Genomic DNA, 21,680 nt, shown 5'->3' with positions numbered 1-21,680 from the left:
AGTAATATGAAAACTGCAATCCACAAGCGATTCGACATGAAAAACTATATATATCGTTTTATCCTAGGACTAACCGTTTTCGGGATATATCCAATTTCCAATTTGTTTGCGACTTTTTATGCAGTGCCTTAGACATTAGTTTTATCATCATTTCACGGACATGATCTTCATTATATAAAATTGATCATATCCCGAGAACGATTTTCATGTGAAATCGCATATATATTCCAGTGTTTATGTTATTTCAACTAAATAGATATGGTTTCGAAAAGTATTGAAATTTCATAAATTTAAAAAAAAATTAACTACAATTTGAAGAGTCCGACACCGCACCACTATATGTTAAGATTTGTTGAATTTAAAGGGTTTTCCAAATAAAAATATATTTAAAAACATCGATGGGTAGGTCTTATGAGATATAAATGTTTTTAACATTCAATTGAATTTTTGAGTAAGATTTTTTAACGGTGTATTTCAAACATTATTTTTCCTAAATAGTTCAATAATTCTCCAACAACTTTGCTGTAAATTATATTTTAATCGGACGTCTGGATTTCAAGTTAGGATTTCTAATAAAAAGAAACATCATTCTGCAAACGACCTTCTAAAAATCAGTCGTAATTGAAATTGGTCATATGATCAAGAAAAATGTGATTTTGGATAGGTTCTACCATATGTAGAAGGTTTAAAAAAATCGGAGAGGGTCGTGCCGGAATCATCCGTTTTTAGGGTGATTTAGAGTGGAATTGCTCTATTCCGATCATCTGAATCGATCCAGTAGTTCGAAAGTTATGAATTTAAAAAAAATCATTTTTGGGAAAAAAGAGGAAAAAGCGAAAAGCGGTACGCAGTACGACAAGCGGCTTGAGGCGGTAAGAATCTCTTAAAAATCGGCATACATTTTGTGACGTGACAACGCACTCTCTACGAAAAACCAATCTCCACATAACGTTGCCACGTCACAAAATGAATCAAGTGTATCAAATATAAATTTCACCGTATTACTATTTTTTATGTTAGTGATTATCCTAAATACTTCTAACTTTCCTATAGGGGAAGGTGGTACTACCCCTCTTTGTATCTCAGGAACGATGCTTACTACCGAATTTTCAGTAGTATAAAATGAAAGGTGTCACAACGCTGACAATTGGATTATATAGTGACTTTTTAATTGCTCTTTAATTGCTCATAATATGTTCATCAAAATGAGCTGTATAAACTGAATCTACCTGTTACCTGCAGTACAGGATAAAGGTGGTCCTAAACCGACCCTTAGTTTTTGCATCGTAATTACTTAACACGTTCACTCAGGCGTTTTCCATCAATGCCATTAATCACAAGCGTGGCTCATCAGGCGGCGCTCACTACCGGGGGAACTCATTTGATTTTGCTATCAGAAACCTTTGATTAATTCTATGTACGCATCTGCGTGTGAATAAGCGCGTACCTGTGCAAGGGTGTCCATGGTTGTTTGTTGACGGTGACGTTGACGTTGACTTTGACCGTTGGCCGTTGTGTGTGTGCATATTTGTATGCACTTTCTTTGTCCAACTCTACACGCATCGCTCTAAGAGTCCCCGCACACTGCAGACTTTTTTTCGGCAGATAGTTTGGTCGGGTTGGGTTGTTAGTACGCACACCGAGCCAACCGGGTTGATAAAGAGTGCACACACTAGCCAACTGTCGACCAAATATTCTCGAAAAACTGTTTTTAATTTGTGTTTGACAACGGAGAAGAGAACGGTGAAGGAAAATCAAAAAGAGATTCAAAGAGCATTGGGTGCATCTCATTCTCAGTGATTCGCATGACACGTATGTCGGATGCTAAAATTGAGAGTGAATTGAGAGCGATTTGAACTATCAGCCGATAGATAATCGTCGTGTGTGCGTAGATCGATGGTAGCCAGTATTGATTAAACGGACGGCCGACAGTTGACCAATCGAATAGTTTGAATGGAATCGGGAAGCCTATCAAACTTTTTTTATCTGAATCGGTGTAGTGTACGCATATGCATATCGCTCCATATTGATTAAGTCGTCCGAACAATCTATCGGCCGACAAAAGTCTGCAGTCTGCGGGGGCTCTAAGGCTATGTTCTTTCCACTCTCATATTATTTCCCTCTCGCTCAAATCCTATTTGCCTATTTGCTCACTATAAAACTTTATTTTCCTTTTTTCATTCTTCTTCATGCTCCCATGGATATATGCTAGCATTATCATTCTTAATCGTATTGTATGATTTCAAGCCATTTATAGCCGTTTTTAACGAACCAGAAGTCAGCATCCTCGATTCCAAAATGACAACGGAATACGATATTTGATTTCCGCTGGTAAAACCCTTTCACCCATAACTTTTTCATTTTATACTATTATCAGCAAACCGGAAATCGAAACAAGACTATTTTATATTTTAGAATCTATGTTCATTTATTGTTGACAAATCATAGAGCAAAGTTCATTTGTATGTTTCGAAATGAAACTGAAAATACAACATTAATGTCCAATAGTCCGAAATAGCAAGAAGTCAGGAGTTGCCACGTCACAAAAATATTGATTGAGTAAGGACAGAGGTATCTCAAGAAACATAAAAATAGTGGAAACATAAAATATTATTTCGACACTTTACTTTCATAAACACATCCTTCTCAAAGGTTGGTGCATAAAAAATAAAATTTAATCATATAATTCATATAATAAGTAGTGTTTACTCAGATAACGTCAGAAGTTTTCTCCTGAAACTTGATCTAAAATTTGTTTTTTGGTGCATAACCTCATGGAATAGGTCTTAAAGGTTGTACCGTTTAAAATCCACACACACTCAAATAACTTTTGATCTGTTGGGTAAAATAATTTTGCGTAGACACAATTTGATGTGTATTGTTTTCACTCTGTGAGTTGATCTTATCAGATGCTTACAAAATTTCAAAATGGCGATGAAGGCACAGCGCGTGCGCGAAAATGTTTTGCACGAGTACTTCGAGAATAAGAATCTGTCGTATCGTACCATCGGGAAAAAGTTAGGAATCGCGAATTTCACAGTGTCTGGTATTATAAAACGGTTCGAAGAACATCTGACTGTTGATCGGAAGCGAAGATCCGGAAAAAAAATTACATGTGAGCAAGAATTTCGTGCAGATTACCAAAACTCGAGATGGACTACTTCAACCAGATTCCAGGAAACTTGTATGTGACTGCCAATGATAAGAGAATCTCCGGACACAGAAGATGTCGAGATTCGCCAAGAAGTTTTTAATTTGGCAAGCGATTTGTACTTGCGGAAAGCACCTTCCGTTACTGCAAGCACCCTGAATGGACAGGTGTATTTAGAAGAGTGTCTCCATGAGCGGCTTTTCCCTCTCCTGAGGGCTCATAATGGTCCGACGATCTTTTGGAAGGATTTTGCATCATGCCACTACACGAAGGACGTGTTGGAGTGGTATGAGGCGAATGATGTCGATTTCGTGCCGAATGATCTGAGCCTCCCAAACACTCCGGAACTGCGCCCAATAGAAACATACTGGGCCATTATGGAAGGACACCTTTTAAAACGAAAGGTGAAACGCACTGTGAAGAAAGCATGGGTTAATATGCCAAAAAATTTCGATTCTGAGGTCATATAGAACCTTGAACCTTATGGCTGAGGTTAAGTCCAAGGTTTGTTTTCGGATATAAATAATGCCAAAACTAACTTTGATTCTTTTTATTCCCTGAACATTAGGTGATAATCAGATAGAATCTTTGAGAATGAATTTTGTGTGTGCGGATTTAAACGTTACACCCTGTATATTGTTTTTATAACGCAACGATCGAGATATTCTATTGGTTACCTCGAGAGGAAGCGAAAGAATTTTTCAATATTTCGAATCGACGTTCGACCCAAAAACTTTTAGTGCCTGATGCTTAATCCTTCCGCTACGAGCATCGTCTATAGACAACATTGGGGTGATACTGCACATCGATCACACCAGCGCGATGTGCATACTTTAAGGCGTAGTGCTCCGTGCAGCGGTAGCACTCCGACGGAGCACACTGCCGTAGTGAAAGGATTAATACGAGGGTCGTTCATAAAATAAGTTTCAGTGCCTCAGAAATCGCGGAAAAATAAAGTTAGGACAAAAGATAAGGTGATTTTCGTAATCTACGTTTTATTTTCTATTTTTCTACAGAATCGCCGTTACGTTCGAAGCATTTTTTATAGCGTGGCACGAGTTTTTTTTATTCCGAGCGCGAAGCGTAGCGTCCAACTTTTTGAAGTACGATGTAACTGCGTCACGAATCTCTTCAGTGTTATCGATATCGTTTCATCACCGGGAATAAATGAGAGTCGCTAGGGGCGAGGTCTGTGGAGTAAGGAGGATGCTCGAACACAGGATCAAGAACAAGAACTGTCTGTTTTCCGATGCAATCCGGTATTCTTGATTTTGAGCTTGAGCTTGCGTAGGCACCTCGTAGTCACTTTCTGTGATTGACCTGAACACTGAATTTTCAGTTGAATGGTTCTAAAAGACCTCAGAAACTATTCGACAAATCACTTTAAAGATGATCAAAAATCAGTCTATCCTAGCCTACCCTAGTTTTTTTTAAATACCCACTGAAGGGTGCAGCTCCATTGAGGAAAATATGGTTATTATGGGCGCATAATTTTATATGACATGTCTTCAATGAAACCAGTTAAAGAATTCTTCAGTTCCTTTCTCAAATTGGTTCATATGAGTTTACGTCCAGGTTCCCTTGTCGAGCAAGAGAATTGAATGGATTCGATTTATTGTATGCAGGTGTTTTTTTAAAACTGAACATTTTTTCCTACTGGTTCATTGCGATAAGTCTCATCAATCACAGCGTAGCACATAATCCAACCACTTTCAATCACATGAAGCCCACATTATATCATTTCGCAGAGCAAAACAAAACAACGGTTTGACTTCATACACATCCGTGCTTCCTCACCTGTATCACGTTTCATTCCATTGAGTGCATTTTTTTTGTTTATCCAAAAGCTCTGTTTATTGGCAAACTAGTTCCAAGTGAGAGAAAGTGAGCGCGCTTGCTTGTATGTGGGATTGAGAGTGAGAGAGAGACCTTAGAAGGGCAACCAAGAGCGCGGGAAAATTCTTTGCAAAAATAAATGAGAGAATTTGCACCAACGGCGGGTGGAAAAGCATGTAAACATTGGTACACAGGAACGGAAAAATCTGGAGATCATTTCTCTTCCTTGGAGAGCAGGGACGAATGAATTGATAGGGGCATAGTTTCATCAGGCTTTGGTGTTATCTACGGCTCAGTACGGCGTAATCACTCAAAGTCGTTGGATCGTTTCGCACTGATAACGGTTCAAAAAGGAAAAAAAGCTTCAAATATTATTATTTACCAGAAATTGCTAGGTGTTCTAGAGATTTTATAGACAAGCGCGCCAACACGCCCTTTCAGATGGAGAGTAGTGCATGAAGGAAGAAAGTGTGTGTTATCGAAACAAGCAGTGTAATTTGATTTCTGGTTATGAATTTCCTTTTTGCGCGCTAATTTACGAAGCCGGAAAACACCCTCTCTGCTGCGTTGTTGTGATGATGATGATTATGGTGTGAGGAAAATAGTGCGTTGGGGATTAGTTGGTTTCCTGTATGTGCTTGTTTCGATTTTTGCGGTACACTATTGCGTATAGTTGAAACCCAAACAAAGCAGTGAAAAGTGAGAAGAAATCAGTTTTTACTGGTGTTACTGTATTCTATCGCCGAAAATAGAGGCGCGCACATTCCCGTTGCCACGAAGACGAAATTACCTGACCTCAAAAGTGCTATCAACTTGAACCATGGATAAATCCAAAATGAACGATACAGCTCATCAGAAAAACGATGTACATGTATGTATTCCCCACCATCTGAAAATACACGAAATGAGGATAAAAAAGGCACATTGCTAATTACTGCTGGAAGGATCTTTTCAGTTTTTTTACGCTTCATATTATATTTATTGCACCCATCTTTTGTCACACGTGACGAATTGAGGTAAAAAAAACCCATGCGAATCTTTACGTTGGATCTAAACGTCTATACGTGTATACTGTGCAGACCCCTCTTCTTAAATTTACTCTTTGTCTACGGCATGTTTATGTGCATCCCATGATTACAGAAATGCAGTGTTGCGAAATTAACTATATTTTGAATGATCACAATGAATAGCAACAATGTCGTATTATCCGCAATTATGCTCTGGAACTTATTGAGCCCAATTGTTGAGTAACATAACCAGTGGCGTAGTGTGACCGGGTGACATCCAGGGCGAGTGTCTTGGATGTCACCCGTCCAGTGAACGTCTTTGTTATCTTTGTTTTCGTTATGATATTATGATATCATGATATCGAATAAAAATAACAAGAAATCAACAAAAGTCTCAAGCCGCTCGACTCAGCATCAGCAAATTATCTGATCACATTGTCGAAGTTGATAGAGTTAGCACATTCACTTTCAATTGATAGCAAAGCTAATCCATTTAAGTGCGTTGAAAGCATTGTTTAATCAATTTAAATTTCGAGGTTCTTATGATTTCACAGAACACAAACGGTTAGTAACAGTTTCAAACTCACTTCAAGATTTTGAGCGTTTCTTGGAAATCCTGCTTCACGATTAACTATAATACATCCAAGGCAATCCAATGATTGGTATCGTCCAGGCTAATTTCAGCAGGCATCAAATTTCTATGGAATCTTGGTATCGCTGTCTCGCTTTCCAAAACTTCGTCGTAGAAAATTACTAGTTTCGAAATGTAATAGAAGATTAAGTGCGATGTATTACGTAAAGAAGTCCGACATTTCTGAAGCAATTCAATTAAACTTAACGAAAAACAATAGGTAAACCGATAAATCTCATGTGAAATGTTGCTCGCCAAGTACATAAAAAAAACATTCCTCCATCGCATGGTAGCTGGCTATGGAAAGTGGATATGTTTCGAGAATCCTAAGAGTCAAAGAGTTTGGGTGTGTCCAGAGGAACCATCAACATCGGTTGCAAAGCCAAGTCCCTATGGACGGAAGGCAATACTATGTATTTGGTGGGAACGAATAGGGTTGATCTTATTTGAGTTACTCTAACCTGATGAAACCGTTAATACTATAATTATCATCGACAACAAATCATCAATTTGAATCGAATTTTGGGAGAATAACGACCAGAGCACCAAAAAAGGTAACACAATGTGATTTTATTGCATTATAACACTCTAACGTTCTATCGATTGAGTCATTTGGTTTGGGAACTTCTTTCAAATGTGACTCACTCACCAGACTCGGCTGAGCAGCGCTTTAATACTTACAAGAGATTGGGAAAACGGCTTGATAAATGAATGAAAAGGAGCAGCTATTTTCACGTGGTATCCACAAACTGCCAGAGATCGATGAAAAATACTTTGTACCGTTCTGAATCATATTTCGGACGCTTAGGGCATATGATGCAGAAAACAGATCTCAACTTTATGCACGGGTATTATTTGGTTGAAATTTTTAATAAATTAGTTCAATATGCTTTTAAGCTTTCTTCTTTGGTATCTATTTGATTTAAAACATAAAACAATCATCGAATGAAGTGTTTTTCGAATCAAGCGAATAACAATCGAACTTCGGACACTTTTTATAATAAAATCAAATTTCGGACAGATTGAATTCCAATTTCGGACACTTTCTATTGTAATTTTTTGAACGAAAATTACATTACACTCGATTATATTTTATCGTAAACTGCGGAACACTTACCAAGAAATCATAGTAACCAGATAACGATGATGAGAACTGATGAAACACGAGAGAAATTTAAATATTGATGAAGGGGTAAATTACATGTGCTCACGCTAAGCAAACGTCAAACACTAACGATAATGAGTAGTGTTGTTGGATTTTTTCCTACTATGTAATAATTTATATGTAATTCTCAAATGAAGTGATAGTGAAACCAAGGGATTACTCTAAAGAAGGAATTGTGATATTAATTGTAGGGTTATTTCATCAGTGCATTAAGCATTTCAAGATATTAGAACAAAGTGTCCGAAATATGATTCAGAACGGTATAAGGTAGAGTTTTTCGAATAATGAAATACACTAATCATGGTTTATTCCCAGTGCGGACCGACCCCCTCGCCCCCCGCACACTACACCGCTGAATATAACACACAAGTATGTAGATGTATTCTTTTACACAATACTTCAGGAGCTTTCTTGCATTGTTCGTTTGGTATTTTATATCAGATTTGAGACTCATTGAAATTTTGACGTAACTAGTATTACGTATTTCGAAATATAGATACATTTTTAATAGTTAATATGTTAAAAAATGTCCCGGTGAGAGATGTTTTGGCTCGGTTAGAACTTGATTACAGATCCCAATTATATGTTTTCCTTGAAACTATCGATCTTTGTGTGTGATTGTCCTTATATACTTAAACCCTCCTTTTATTCCTTCGCGAGCAATTGGTTTTCTTCTTTTGTAACAATGGGATAAGTTTATATGTAAATACATAATAGATATAAAATAGGTTTAAGAATTGTAAAATTCTTTGTGAGTATGATCATCAACATTATTACAATATCCTTATATCCCATTCTTTTCCCGAAGAAAATATGTTACCCTTCTAAACTCGAGTCGACCGTGAGTAATCGGTTTTTTCCTTATTAATCATAGAATTGAGGAAAATCTAAATAAATAAAACTATAGTTAGGAGTTTGGCTCCTTCAAACCTATGTAACTGAGCCTTTAAAAATAAACAGATTTGAAAAAAAAGGAAAAAATGTGTTGAAATAAGAGTATCTAATTTCCTTTTGTTTTGGGTAGAACGCAAGACGCTTCCCTAACATGTGGTCTACTGCGACTGCGACGTACCTTATTCAAGAATATTCTAAATCTACATGCAACAGAAATCGTTAGAAATCGTAAATCCTACGTCAGATAAGTGGTCATGTCATATCGTAAAAATACGACGATAATTTTAAATTGCCATAATTCAGTCTCTTTTCGCAAACGCTTCATTGATAATATTCTTTTTATAATACTCGTGTCCAATGAAAGCCATGGACGCAAGGTTGAATGGCCGTTCTTATATGATGATGAAAATTTCTGTAAATTTAGTTTGCGACTAGAAAATATGTCCCATGTTCCCATGCCCATGGTATGTGAAAATTTCAGGATATACATTTAATAATACTTTTTAGTGTATTGAGTGCAAATTGTTGTTATGTACTAATGATTATAACGAGCTTATGTTCAAAGCTCGCCAATCTTTCATTTGCTGTTTTTAAATTTCGACTGAACTGTAGGTGAAAATTATAATCCAACACCATTTTTATCAGAAATCTTTTTCTCTGTGATGATATGTACCTCAAATTTCAGCAATTCAGCGGATATTCATTCGATTAGCTCTACGAAATTAACCATGGAATGATCCAATAAATCTTTCTAGCTGCGAGGATCGATACACACTAAAAGGACTGGACTCATTCATTTCACGAAGAAACGTTGCCAAGCCTCTACTTACTTCCGATTTATTTTTTTGAACATCGATTATCCTGAGCTCCTCCAATTTATCAATTTCAATGTTAATCGTCGTAATTTACGTTCTCAACATTTTCTGTACCTCTCCCGAACACGAACAAATTACGGATACCACGAACCTCTTGCTACACCCATACTAGGAACGTTGGCAGAATACGTTGGCCCATACGTTGGCAGAAAAAATGCTTTTTCTTGTGTTGAAGAGTCAAATGCACAAATAAAAGTGTCTTTTTCAAGAGTGTTAAGGTGAAGGTGGAAGCTAGCCACAAATGGCTGCCACAATGGCGCTCATTTCTTTCATCTCCCTCCCTCACCTCTCGCCCGAAAATCAATAATTTTGCGAAACAGTGTGAAGAAAATGATCGTTTTCGCACACTTCCCATCAAGTAATATCAACTAAACTCTAATCGATTACTCACAAGATATTAAATTTTCATCTGCTTTCGCACCGTATAGTGAAGAACGTCGGAAAGCTCGAGCAAGTGCTCTGAAAGTTAAATTTTCGTTTTTCAATCTTCTGCAATGGTTTTGTTTGTATTGGTGGAAGCATCGTTATTTTTTCGACACTGATGCCAAACAACATCATCGAAACAGCTATAAAAACCACTCAATAAAATGTTATTCCGGAGTTATAGCGTCCCATGTCATGAAAATCAATAGAATAAAATTGTGTTGATATCAATACAATTATTATTTTTACGTTTAATGGGTCTATAATGTAAGTTTTAGCAACTTTAACATTGGGTAAGAAAATTGTATTGCAGAGCTCGGAACACTGCCACGGCTGCCTATGCTTTCAAAAACAGTAAACGGAAATGTATTAAATTCAATCTAAATGCCTCGGCCAACGAAGAGAAGGGTTAAGGCTTTCCAACGTGAACATGTGAAAACAATACGATCAACGAAGGAAAATATTAAGGAATTATCAACATCGAGTTACTATGCGGAAGAACTTGTTAATACCAAAAGAGCCCCAATTCGCATGTGTTATAAATTTGCTCATGTTACGCTCGCGTATAATCAGAATCATATGCAAATGCACCTTCTATATATATATTTATATTTGCAATTGTTCATCGGAACATATCGTTCATACATTTTACTTTAGTATTGAATTGTTATTTGTTTTTTTTTTTCAAATGTATTCAAAGACTCGTGTCAATGAAGCGCCACACAGTCTGATAAGTGAATTGATCTATTTACGTGTGCTTTGCTCTTCTCTCACAAACACTATTACCCCATTTTTACAGGAGGGTTTACCTATACTACTACAATGGCTAGCTTCAACCTTCACCTTAAAATGTTTGAATATATGGAGTCGACCTCTCATTCTCTCAGACTGAATGTCAGCTTGGAATTGTACAAAAAAATCACAGGAAAAATCACAGAAGTCCGAGATACGACCGCATAGATGACGTAGGATTCTGTTAGGCTATCTGCTGAGTGCTGATGTTGGATACGTTTGAAGAATTACATCGTTAAAATCTTTAATAACGATTTGGTGGTCCTGGAAAGGGTCGTTTTGTTTTGTTGTTGGGTATTGCTTTTTCACTCCACCAGTGTTTACAACCGAGTGATGATGACAGAAGGATGGTGATTATTCGTTAGATGGTGCGTGTCACGATAGAAAATACCGGAGCGAAATGAGATATGATGAAATACGCCCTCTTTGGCCCTGGACGAGATGACTCCTTTGTTATGTATTGGTCAAATAAAAAAAACTCACCAATTTGTATTACATTACCAATACCAATTTGTATTGTTATCATTATCGAATACAATTATTTATTTTCCTCACCAGAAAAAAAACATGTTACTTTATTATAGAGAAAACATATTTGAAATGAAAAAGGTAATTTTCTTTGATTATTTTTGCTTTTTGAGTGTTTATTCAATTCCATTTTCGATTCAAAACCAACGGAATATAAAGCTATATGCCTCAATGAGAATTTCGATTGGACTAACAGCACCTAGTTTGATATGTAGAGCATAAATCACTTTTTCGAATATTCCTTCACTTTTCAATTTTTTTTCTCGCCGCATGAACTTTCCTTGGGTGAAGATGGATGAACACAACAAAACAGAGAGCTTAAACCGGATGATCCGTTCTCGATCTGGAACACACATTGATTTTTATTTATGAAAATTGAAATAAACAGTTTCATATTTCAAGTCATTTTAACACAACCGCTACCATATGCAATTTTACACTTACACTAGTGCTAAATGTTTCACAAACGCATGATCGGTCATTGATATGAAATTTCACGAATAGTCAACATTAAAGTTCCAAATTAAAATGTTTTGCTAGAATTAATCGTATCACTCACCTTGCTTGAATATGAAAATGCCCCCGACTGACATATATTTGCTATTCCGATTTCTCCAGGCTCCTTGGTTTTGAAATCTGTGTTAGAGAACACATTTCGGTGGGAACAAATGCTCCCCCTACTTTCATGTATTTGCAATACCGATTTTTCCAGGCAATATATAATTTTTTATTTTCACCATAATGAATAGTTATGGAGTGCCCTAAATGGTTGATGTAAATCTCTCATAAATCTATCAAAAATGACTGAGCAATAATTGTGAGTACAAGAGGAAGCTTGTATCTTCAATTTTGGATAACGGTTGAGATTCTTCAATTGTTCGTTATTTAGTTTCATGACATATATTATTTTATGCAATTAAAATATTGTTATGAAATGCCGAAATCTCATGAATCGATCATGAAATGACTTAACAATAAGCGTTTGAAATTAGACATTTTTCACGATGCGATCGATTTTAATTTTTCAGTTTGTACACCCAACATGTTCCCGAAAGACGTAATCCTACGTCAAAAAAAAAATCCCCAACGATACCAAGCAGGGATCGAGGCCGGCTGAATTGTAAGGCTGTTTCACGCAACCACTAGTTTCAGTAGTAGTAGTCTATTAGTAATAATTGTGCTCATGTAGCCTAGTGGTTAACGTCACACATTATCATGCCGGGGGCTCGGATTCGTAATAATTTGAAATAATAGTACCTCAATTTTTTGTCGAACATTTTTTTTATCAAACATTATCCGCTCAAGGACCGTATATGCAACAGCAAGATAGTTATTTGTTCATAGACAACCTTCTGATTCTTGCAAGATACAAGGACCGGATCTGGATGTTATGTTTGCTGATGGTTTCATCGCATAGTCGCATATGTCCTGCTATGATCTCACCTGTTTCTTCTCGAGGCCGGCTTCCGAACTCGGGAGGACTCACAGATAGAGCACGTAACCAAAAGAGGCAATGAAACGCCACTCAAGTAAAAGCGGCGGGTTTATTCTAAATTTACATTAGACTGAACGTGATGAACAGTGTTGTAAACGGTCGACATTTTTGGTGACCGTCACATACTGTCCTTGCGTGAAAGTTCCGGCTCAATATGCACTGTGAACATGACCAAGAATGCATTGCTCAGCTCCAACAGCTATATCAGAAATAAATGCACAGCCACGAACACGACCATCAATTGAACGTTTAAATGCTCTCTTTTTCTGTCGAACGTATACAGAAAAGCGGTAAAATATGTTATTTCCATTCTACCATTCATGGTCATAACCATAATTTAATTCCGACTAATTTGATTGTAGTTTTAATATCATTTGTCTCTTTATTCTGCTTTAAAGTGTAGCTGCAAACATACATTCACCTAATCTAATCTAATAATGGTACTTACACAGATTGCTCAAATCAAAGCAACCGTCATACTTGTGAGGTGCGTAGAAGAGAGATTAAATGCACAATGCTCTACCCCTCGCAGCTGACAGTAGAACAGTGATGTTGGTGTTATATCATAGCAGCAGTAGTAGCACACATGTCACATCATTTTCTCCTTCAGTAGACAACGGTCGAATAGGTAAGCCACACTTAATATTTCCTCTCTGTATCGGGTGATTTCACTGTAGGCTTATACTACCGGCATTGAGGAACCCTTGCAGTGAATATCGGAAGCTCCACTCTCCCCTATCAATTCCGAATGTGTTGAATGAACGTTTTAGGCGATAAGCGTTCCCCGTGAACTCTGTTGTTTTATTACAGAACGATGAACATCAAATGAATAAAACCAGAGAATGTAGAGATGTCACATGTCTTTTTTTTCGACGGACGTTTGAAGGTTCATTTTATGATATTTATTCATGACACAGCACATACGTTTCCACAAAAAGTCATACGATGGTGACAATTCGATGATATTCGGTAACAGAGCTGGATTTGAACGTGTACGCAGTCTATCGCAAAATTGAGTGTACGAATGCTACTTGACGATACATTCCATTTATTTGGTATGAAATATTTTGAATACATTGATTCTTTTGATGCATATTTATTACTCACACATTTGACTAGCTGTACGTGCAATAAAATTCCGAGAAAAGTTTTCTGCTGATTGTTGATTCCTAAAAATTGAAAACAATCTCTATTCTAGGCACCGCAAAATTGAGTGTACACCTTAAATTTCTCCGAACATATTAGTCTTGTAAGTATGTTTCTTCGCGAATTAGCGTACTTTTATTTATCAGTAATTGGTGTCAACACTTAACCATTGCTTGGGTAGTGTTAGTTTTTGTTTTTTACTGATGTTTGATTTTTTATCAAATGGCAAGTTAGAGGAAATAAATAGATTTACACATACAATGATAATAAGTATGAATTGTCGTGGAAAGACATTGCAGGAAATAGCACCTGCTGTCAGAAAAACCCACTCTGCAGTGAAGAAAATCATAAACAAGTGGAAATACGAAGGAACCATGGTAAATCTCCCGGTAGAGAACGCAAACGGATCCTATATTCTGATGATGGACGGGTAATTATTCGAACATTGTGAAAGAACCCTAAAACAAACATTCCTAAATTGACTACCGCAGTGGCCGGCATCATTGGGAGCAGTGCTGAAAATATTCACGTTCACGATATTCAAATTCGGCGAATTTCTGCCTTCCTTGTATTGATAATCTACTGCTCAAGCGAGAGTCGATAAATATGAAACAACACTATCAATTAACCCCAGTGGAATGAACATCAACATCAGCTTGCCATGAAGTTCATTTTTCATTTGCATCTTCCTTTTCGTCATGGTATTCGTAAGGTCGAAAATGTAGATCATTGCGTGTTAGTGAAAATCAGAGCATTTACGTCACCAATTGAGAGTGCAATCGATTAATGGTAAAGGATGGCAATTCATCACACAAAATTCTTGTTTATGACGACTTCGGCAATGGAATGTATAGAATAACTCTTGCAACGTTTTCTAAATCTACTTACGATTGCTCGGAAATGGCATACACCACCATTTATATGTGCAATGGGTGACACGTTTTCAATAAAAATTTACTGCAAGCGATGAAGATCAACTTAACGTACGTGATAATCACCTGAAAATATTGACAGTAATGAAAGTGCCCGAATGTAGGCATTTCGAAATTCGTTCATGCTGTTTTCGATCAATATACCAGACAAAGTTCACGCGTCTCGACTCTTGTGTTATACTCATTATGGCAGATATGGTGTTGAGTTTCAATAGAAGAGAATTCATCCGATACTGGGAAAAATCTGATTCCTTCATTCGTGAATAAATTTTAATAATCTGTGGCACTGATTGGGAGACCTGTCTGTTCAGACACTATCCGGAGATCAGCATACAGGAACAACCAGAGACGTCGTGTTGGCCGTGAAAATTAGTTCAACTCAAACGTGAATATGAAAAAACCACCACAGTTTGCTAAGGCATATGTAAACATACCTAAGGAGCCTAACCAGCACGAGTTGTATACTCAATTTTGCGACAGACTGTATTTACGTGTTACGTGTCCAAAGTAATCTACACACTATCGCCTTTTCAACGTGAGAGTATTCCTTCGGTTACACCGTTCAGTAGGATCGAACTGCAGAACGGTTGATATGTTGTATTATTAGTAGCACAAATAGTCCGTTATTTCTTGTTGCAGGCAGCAGAGCGTGCGTGGATGTAGATTGATTGATTGATTTTTTTCTATTATAGAGGCTTGAAATCGAAAAGTTCATTTGGCTCTAGCATTGAAAAAAAAGCCATTCGATCAATGAAAGATCCTGGAATTCACTTGGTCAGCAGACACATAGCCATTTTGGCTACGAATTTTTGGATTGTTGTTGCGTGTTGAACTCACAATCATTCGCTAGTGAGTGGACACCCAACCAATTTACCAAGATCCCCTGAGCCACTCTAATGTCCTTCTCGAATGTTGAATGAACGCCGAATCAGTTGAAATAAATAATCCTGTGTTCTCAGAAATTATCGTTGCTGGAACTCTCGAATGTATTGTACGAACCCGATCTCAATGGTTCCGTTATTACTTATAGTATCTAACGCGTGGGACTAGATTGATCATAAAACTCAAATAGAACCTATAATCATAAAATTTCAATTTAAGTTTGAATGTTCTATGAGAAACCTAGTTTCTACGAGTTTTGGAACAATTCACTATGATGTTTTCATCCTCACCAGCTGGCAACAATTCTGAATGCAGGATGCAAGCGAGGTAAACCGATACTTACTAAGCATTACGTAAGTGCTCTCCTGTATCTCCACAGTGGATGGCAGAATACGTCTCCGGGAAGCTGTGACGTAAATGTGTTTCTCCAATCATCGCTCAACCCTTTTTTCTGCTTCGGACAGAACACAGAAACAGAGAAAGAGAGTGAGGGTGGAGTTGCAATCTGTCACAAAGTTTACAAGCTTCTGTGGAGCACCGAAAGCGGAAACACACACCCACAGCCACATGTACCCCGGAAAGGGGTTTGCTCCGCTTGCATTGTGATGGGTTTCAAATTAGGCAGCAACTGACCCTCGGGGAATAATGACGGTAGGCTATTTTCCGTTACGGAAAATGAAAACACCGTGTGCTGAAAAATGAGTCAATCAGTTTCCGGCCAACCCTTGGAATTGGTTAAATCATGGTGAAATAATTGGCAATTTGGTGGACAATGGCGGAAATTTAGACATAACGTTGTTATCCCTCCAACAGCTGATGGAAATTCGTGACCATGAGCTGCCGTGAACCACAACGCTACGTTCGTATCACACAGATCATCATTTTCAAACCGCGTTGCTTACACTAATCGATTGACAAACTTGAGGGACATGATTAATGAAGAATGCAATACAATTGAAAGTTACAAAAAAAAACAATGTTTTGGTAATAAATCTTCGTTTTGTCAATATTCATTCTTCCAGCAATCCGACGAGTTTAGCATCATACTCTGCATGTGTAGTTGTACGATTCATTTGCTCTTGTTTTAGGTGATGAATGATATTCTTTTCCGCTGCAGCAACAAGCTTTCTCACTGTCTCTGCTCTCTTATTGCTGCAGGAGTGCTAGGATGGGACGGGATGGGGTGTGTGGGTGGTAAAGATGTCAATAACCGGTGAAGAAAAAAGGGGTTGCATTCCATGAACAGAATCAGGTAGCCGAGTTATGTTTTTGTATATGGAACAGAACAGAAAACTAAAGAAGTGTGTATATTGTTAAAATGGATCGAATCAGTTGATAAGAGATCAACTGCGCATTATCTTATGTATGCAAACACCCTCGTATTTAGGAACTTGAAGATTGTAATATTACAATAGCAACTTTTCAAAGTGACTGATGCATTTTCGCTCTTTCGCAAGACAAACTATCACGTTGCATGGATTAATTATGTAAAATACTAAGAAATTAACTCCCAATCCTCGGAAATAATACAAGACGGGGAACAACTATCCCTTCCTTTCAGAGAGAATGCTTGTATATTTCTTTGTTTCTGCAACTTCGGTATGTTGACAGCATTTGAGCATTATTTTGACTGTATTAGTATGGAATTTCTCGATAATCCAATCATTATCCTACTATAACCATTTTACATCTCTGGTGGTACAATACACGTCCAAATGATGTTTACATGAACCCAAATAGTGGTGTATATGACGGCAATGGGTTATGCGGTGATACACTCACCTCAATTAACTAAGTAGGGTGAACATTATGGGTTAATGGAATAATTTATCAGTTCATTTAGTATTGATAATGCTATTATCACGTCGTAACTAGATTGAGTTACAATCATACCGCATCGATTCCCGCACGTTTTTTAGAAGAAATCTCATGCAGAAGATAATAATAATAATAATCACTACCGCTTTATTTCCCTTCCGCCTTGGTTTTTTTTTCTGTATTATAGTGACTTTCAACGCTTCTGGCTGGTTCGTCACTTTTACCTTCTATTTTGGAAGAATGTCGGGAGTGAGAATTGAACTCGTGATCTTGAGCGTGAGAAGTATGGATGTTACCTCCACGCCAGATCGGCTCCTTCCGCCTTGGTAATTTATGTATTAACACAGGATTCAGAATATTTGTATGATATTATTTGATTTTCATATAGAAGAATTGGTGACCAAAACACGACCGAAAACACTACGAAATGATTGCCGGGGAGAATAAACACTAAAAAACTGAACTATTTGAATGACCCTTTGAGTACAAATATTTGATAGCACTGACAAAGGTAAGAATGCTTGCCCGTAGGGGCGTGAATGATTCGGAAAGCAATAAAAGTCTTATGAGGTAATTGTCAAATTAATTCTCAGCCACCCCATTAACGTGTACTTTTGATTGTTTGCTGTCACACTGGAACTGAGGTAATTATATAGTTTTTTTTTAGTATCTTTAACAGCGTTACTGCCGTTCTACGCATAGTTTTCCCATGTTACTTTTCGACAATTTTCATTTTTCTTCATAAAATGATGTTTTTATCCATCATCCTCTGGAAAAACACATGAAAAATATTGTTCCAAGTGTTGAAAATTTCTGGTTTGGACGAAAAAACTAATTCGCTTAGCAAGCGATCGATCGTAAGTTCAAAACTCAGGACCCATCTTTGTGTTATTACAGAATAACTACGTCCATGCAGCAATCATCATCGATGGATCGAAATATGAGCGATTCATCCATACAATTCCTATGCTCTGCAACAAACATCGGGTTTTTGTTCTATTAATAACATATCAATGATCATATCAACTATCTCCGGTGTCCGGTCTAACTGGACAATGGAAGAAAAGAAGGAATACTTTTACGCCTAATATGGCAACTGTGTAATGTGCTATTTATAGATACGACTGAATATGTAACATGTACACGATTAAAATCCGGCTCTGTTATAGCTAAAATGCTAATGAGTCTAAATAAATAAACAAAAGGGATAAAAAAACTAACTGATTCTCAAAAAAATAAAAAATAGTTCAACAGAAAACGTGTACACCTTGTTAGTGAATGTCTAATTACAATGAGATTTACATTCTGCAAAGGTGTTGCAGATCATTCACTGCGCTTACACGACTGTGTGATTCACAAGCGATATCACTATCATATACTACATAACGATGCTACTTGCTACGGTACCAATTGTGTTTATTTTTTATGTTATTAATATGTCGTTTTACGAATGGTTCTCACATGTGACTTTTAGAAAAATTTCTCTTTTTTTCATAAAACGATGTTTACATGCATAATATTTCGAAAAACAAAATAAAATATTGTTTGTAACCAGTATTTGGAAAAACAACATCAAATTCAATTGTTCTGTGTTGATATTCTAGGAATAACAGTCCCACCATGAGTTCGAAGCCCGTGATCAAGCTTAATTGATCTTGTCATATTTCATTAAACAATAGTTTTGTGTTTATAAAAAACCCGGTGTATTGCTAAAATGCAATGTTAAAGCTTCTGGTAGGCAAATATAAGAACATAATTTCACAAAGTAATAATCCACAAATTATGTGTGCGACCACAACAACCACTGCGAAACACATCTTCACCTTTAGTTTTTTCAGTTTTCACCGCTAGTAAATACCTTCTTCACATCCGGCTTCAAATGCGCCACATTGCGCTTCTTTCAACAGGAAGTAAAGCTTCAATTAACGAAAAAATTCAATGATTGATACGAAAAATTTATCAACGAGTCCGAACACACTTCTAAAATTACACAAGTTCTCTCCCTAAAATATAAAAATCAATTGTTTTTTTTATTATTTGAGGGGCTTAGAATGAAAGGGGTGTAAGTGATTTGATTTGAATAGAGTCGATAGTTTCCGTTGTTCTTAGAAATAACTGAAAATAGCTGATTCGTGATTCATTCTTGCTCTCGCGAGAACGATACACAAGCTGGCCATACATCGAGATTCGTAGCCTTATTGCCAAATAAAGTAGTGAACTTTCGTAAAATATTGAGATGTGTTCAGACTTCTTGTGCGCGCGCGTCTGAATTTCGAGAGACGAGTATTAATTTCTCCTCCTCATAACCCCCTTCATGTGCAAGCGATGAGACCGGGATCTAGCACACGAGCCTGGATTCGGCTCCTTCTCTTTCGTAAAATATTGAGATGCGCCCAAGAATATTTTGTAGCACATCAAAAAGAGCGATGTACATATGTTGGAGCTTGCGAGACTTTCTCGTGTACCTGCCTTAAAGTGACATTTGGTGCTGTCAGGGTTGTGCTTCTGGTGTTAAAATTTTAATCTTCGTAAAATGGCACGCAGAAAAATTAGTGCTGAAGAACTGTTTCACATAGCTATGGCTGCTAAAATCATCCAATCAATTCATTCATTTGTTGCACACAGCTCGCAATGATTGTGTGAAATATGAGGCTGGATAGGGCAAAGCACATGGTCTCTTCTACGTGCTGTGCGAGATCTGAGAAGGCCTGACCAAATGTCACTTTGAGGCAGTTACACGAGAAAGTCTCGCGAGCACTAACGCACGAGCATCTCTTCGTGTACACAACACAGTGCATCGTTCGCATCGAAACGCGACGAGACCTTCCTGAACACATCACAAAATTTTACGTAAGAGAAGAGAAAGAGTCAACCCCAAGCTCGCGTGCTAAAGCCCGGTATCATCGCTTGCACATGGAAGGGTTGTGAGGAAGAGAAAATCGATATTCGTTTCTCGAAATTTAAGCGCACACAGGAGATCTGCTCGCTCGGCTGCCTTCTGCCTCGCTCATTTGTTGCAGACAGCTCCCAATGACTTTGTGAGATGCGAGACTGGATAACGCAAAGCACACTGTCTCTTTTGCGTGCTGTGCGAGATCTCGGAAAGTCTACGTAGAACGATCGCTGCATTTGGATTTCGAGCGAGTGATTTACGCTCGTCTGATTTGCAGTGATATATATTATATATTGGGCCTCGTCGATGTATTAGTTGTTTGTTGTTGATGGTACAAATAGCTGAGCACACAAATGGGCAGAAAAAATTTATGGGAAAATGGGAATGTTTCCAGTTTTCGTTAATTTAACCGTTTACGGATTAGAGAACCATAATGTATCAAATCATTAACCATAATGTAATCAAACAAATATTGGAAAATTTCCTATTCGATTTTTATACAAATCATCAAAATTCGTTCGTAACAAAAATAGTTCTTACCACGTTGAGTTCCGTGTCGATCCCTAGGGACTGACATTGTACTTTTCGTTAGAAAAACGCTTATCACTGGGACTGCCAGTTACAAAATAAGGAAACAAAAAATAATATGGTTTGTTTTAGAATATTTTACGATGTGTGACTACTTTCTCTTGGAATTTCTAACTATTTTATTTTCATAAAGTAAATGTTTTTAGGAGCGGGGACCGACACTGATATTGTGCAAATACTCTTGATGCGGACTGAATGGAATGCGCTGCAAGAATAGTCCGGGGCCCAATGTGTTAACCTTAACATTATTTAATTATTTAAAGCAAGGCTCCTGCCTAAGCCCCCTCTTGTACAGTTTTTACGTCAATGATATGGATGATTGTCTAACTAGAGACTGCACGCTGAGACAACTTGCAGACGATGGAGTTATTTCCATCACGGATACTAATCCCGTCGCTCTGCAAAAGTCGTTGCAAGATACCATGAACAATCTGTTCACGTGGGCCCTCAAGCTGGGTATCGAATTCTCTACGGAGAAAACTGAAATGGTCGTTTTTTCTAGGAAGCACGAACCCGCCCAATTCCAGCTTTACCTATCCGGCAAAACGATCCAACACTCTATGTTTTTCAAATACCTGGGTGTATATTTTGATTCTAAATGTACCTGGGGGAGACACATTGCGT

The 21,680-nt window shown here is 37.4% G+C and overlaps 1 protein-coding gene across 4 annotated transcripts in view; it reads left to right on the top strand.

The window, feature by feature from the left end:
• LOC129780130 (uncharacterized protein ZK1073.1) overlaps positions 1 to 21,680 on the top strand; it is a 115,671-nt gene that overhangs the window by 52,450 nt on the left and 41,541 nt on the right. Inside the window, exon 1 of one of the 4 annotated variants that reach the window (XM_055788092.1) lies at positions 5,276 to 5,858. The exons of the other annotated variants lie outside the window; for them this stretch is intronic. Coding sequence (XP_055644067.1) covers positions 5,808 to 5,858 — 51 coding nt within the window. The 5' untranslated portion in view covers positions 5,276 to 5,807. Of the gene's footprint in view, positions 1 to 5,275; positions 5,859 to 21,680 lie in introns of those variants that run through there. 4 annotated transcript variants of the gene reach the window in all.

Source organism: Toxorhynchites rutilus, chromosome 3 (assembly GCF_029784135.1).
Source record: "Toxorhynchites rutilus septentrionalis strain SRP chromosome 3, ASM2978413v1, whole genome shotgun sequence".
NCBI lineage: Eukaryota > Metazoa > Arthropoda > Insecta > Diptera > Culicidae > Toxorhynchites > Toxorhynchites rutilus.
This window is presented reverse-complemented; position numbering and strand designations above follow the sequence as displayed.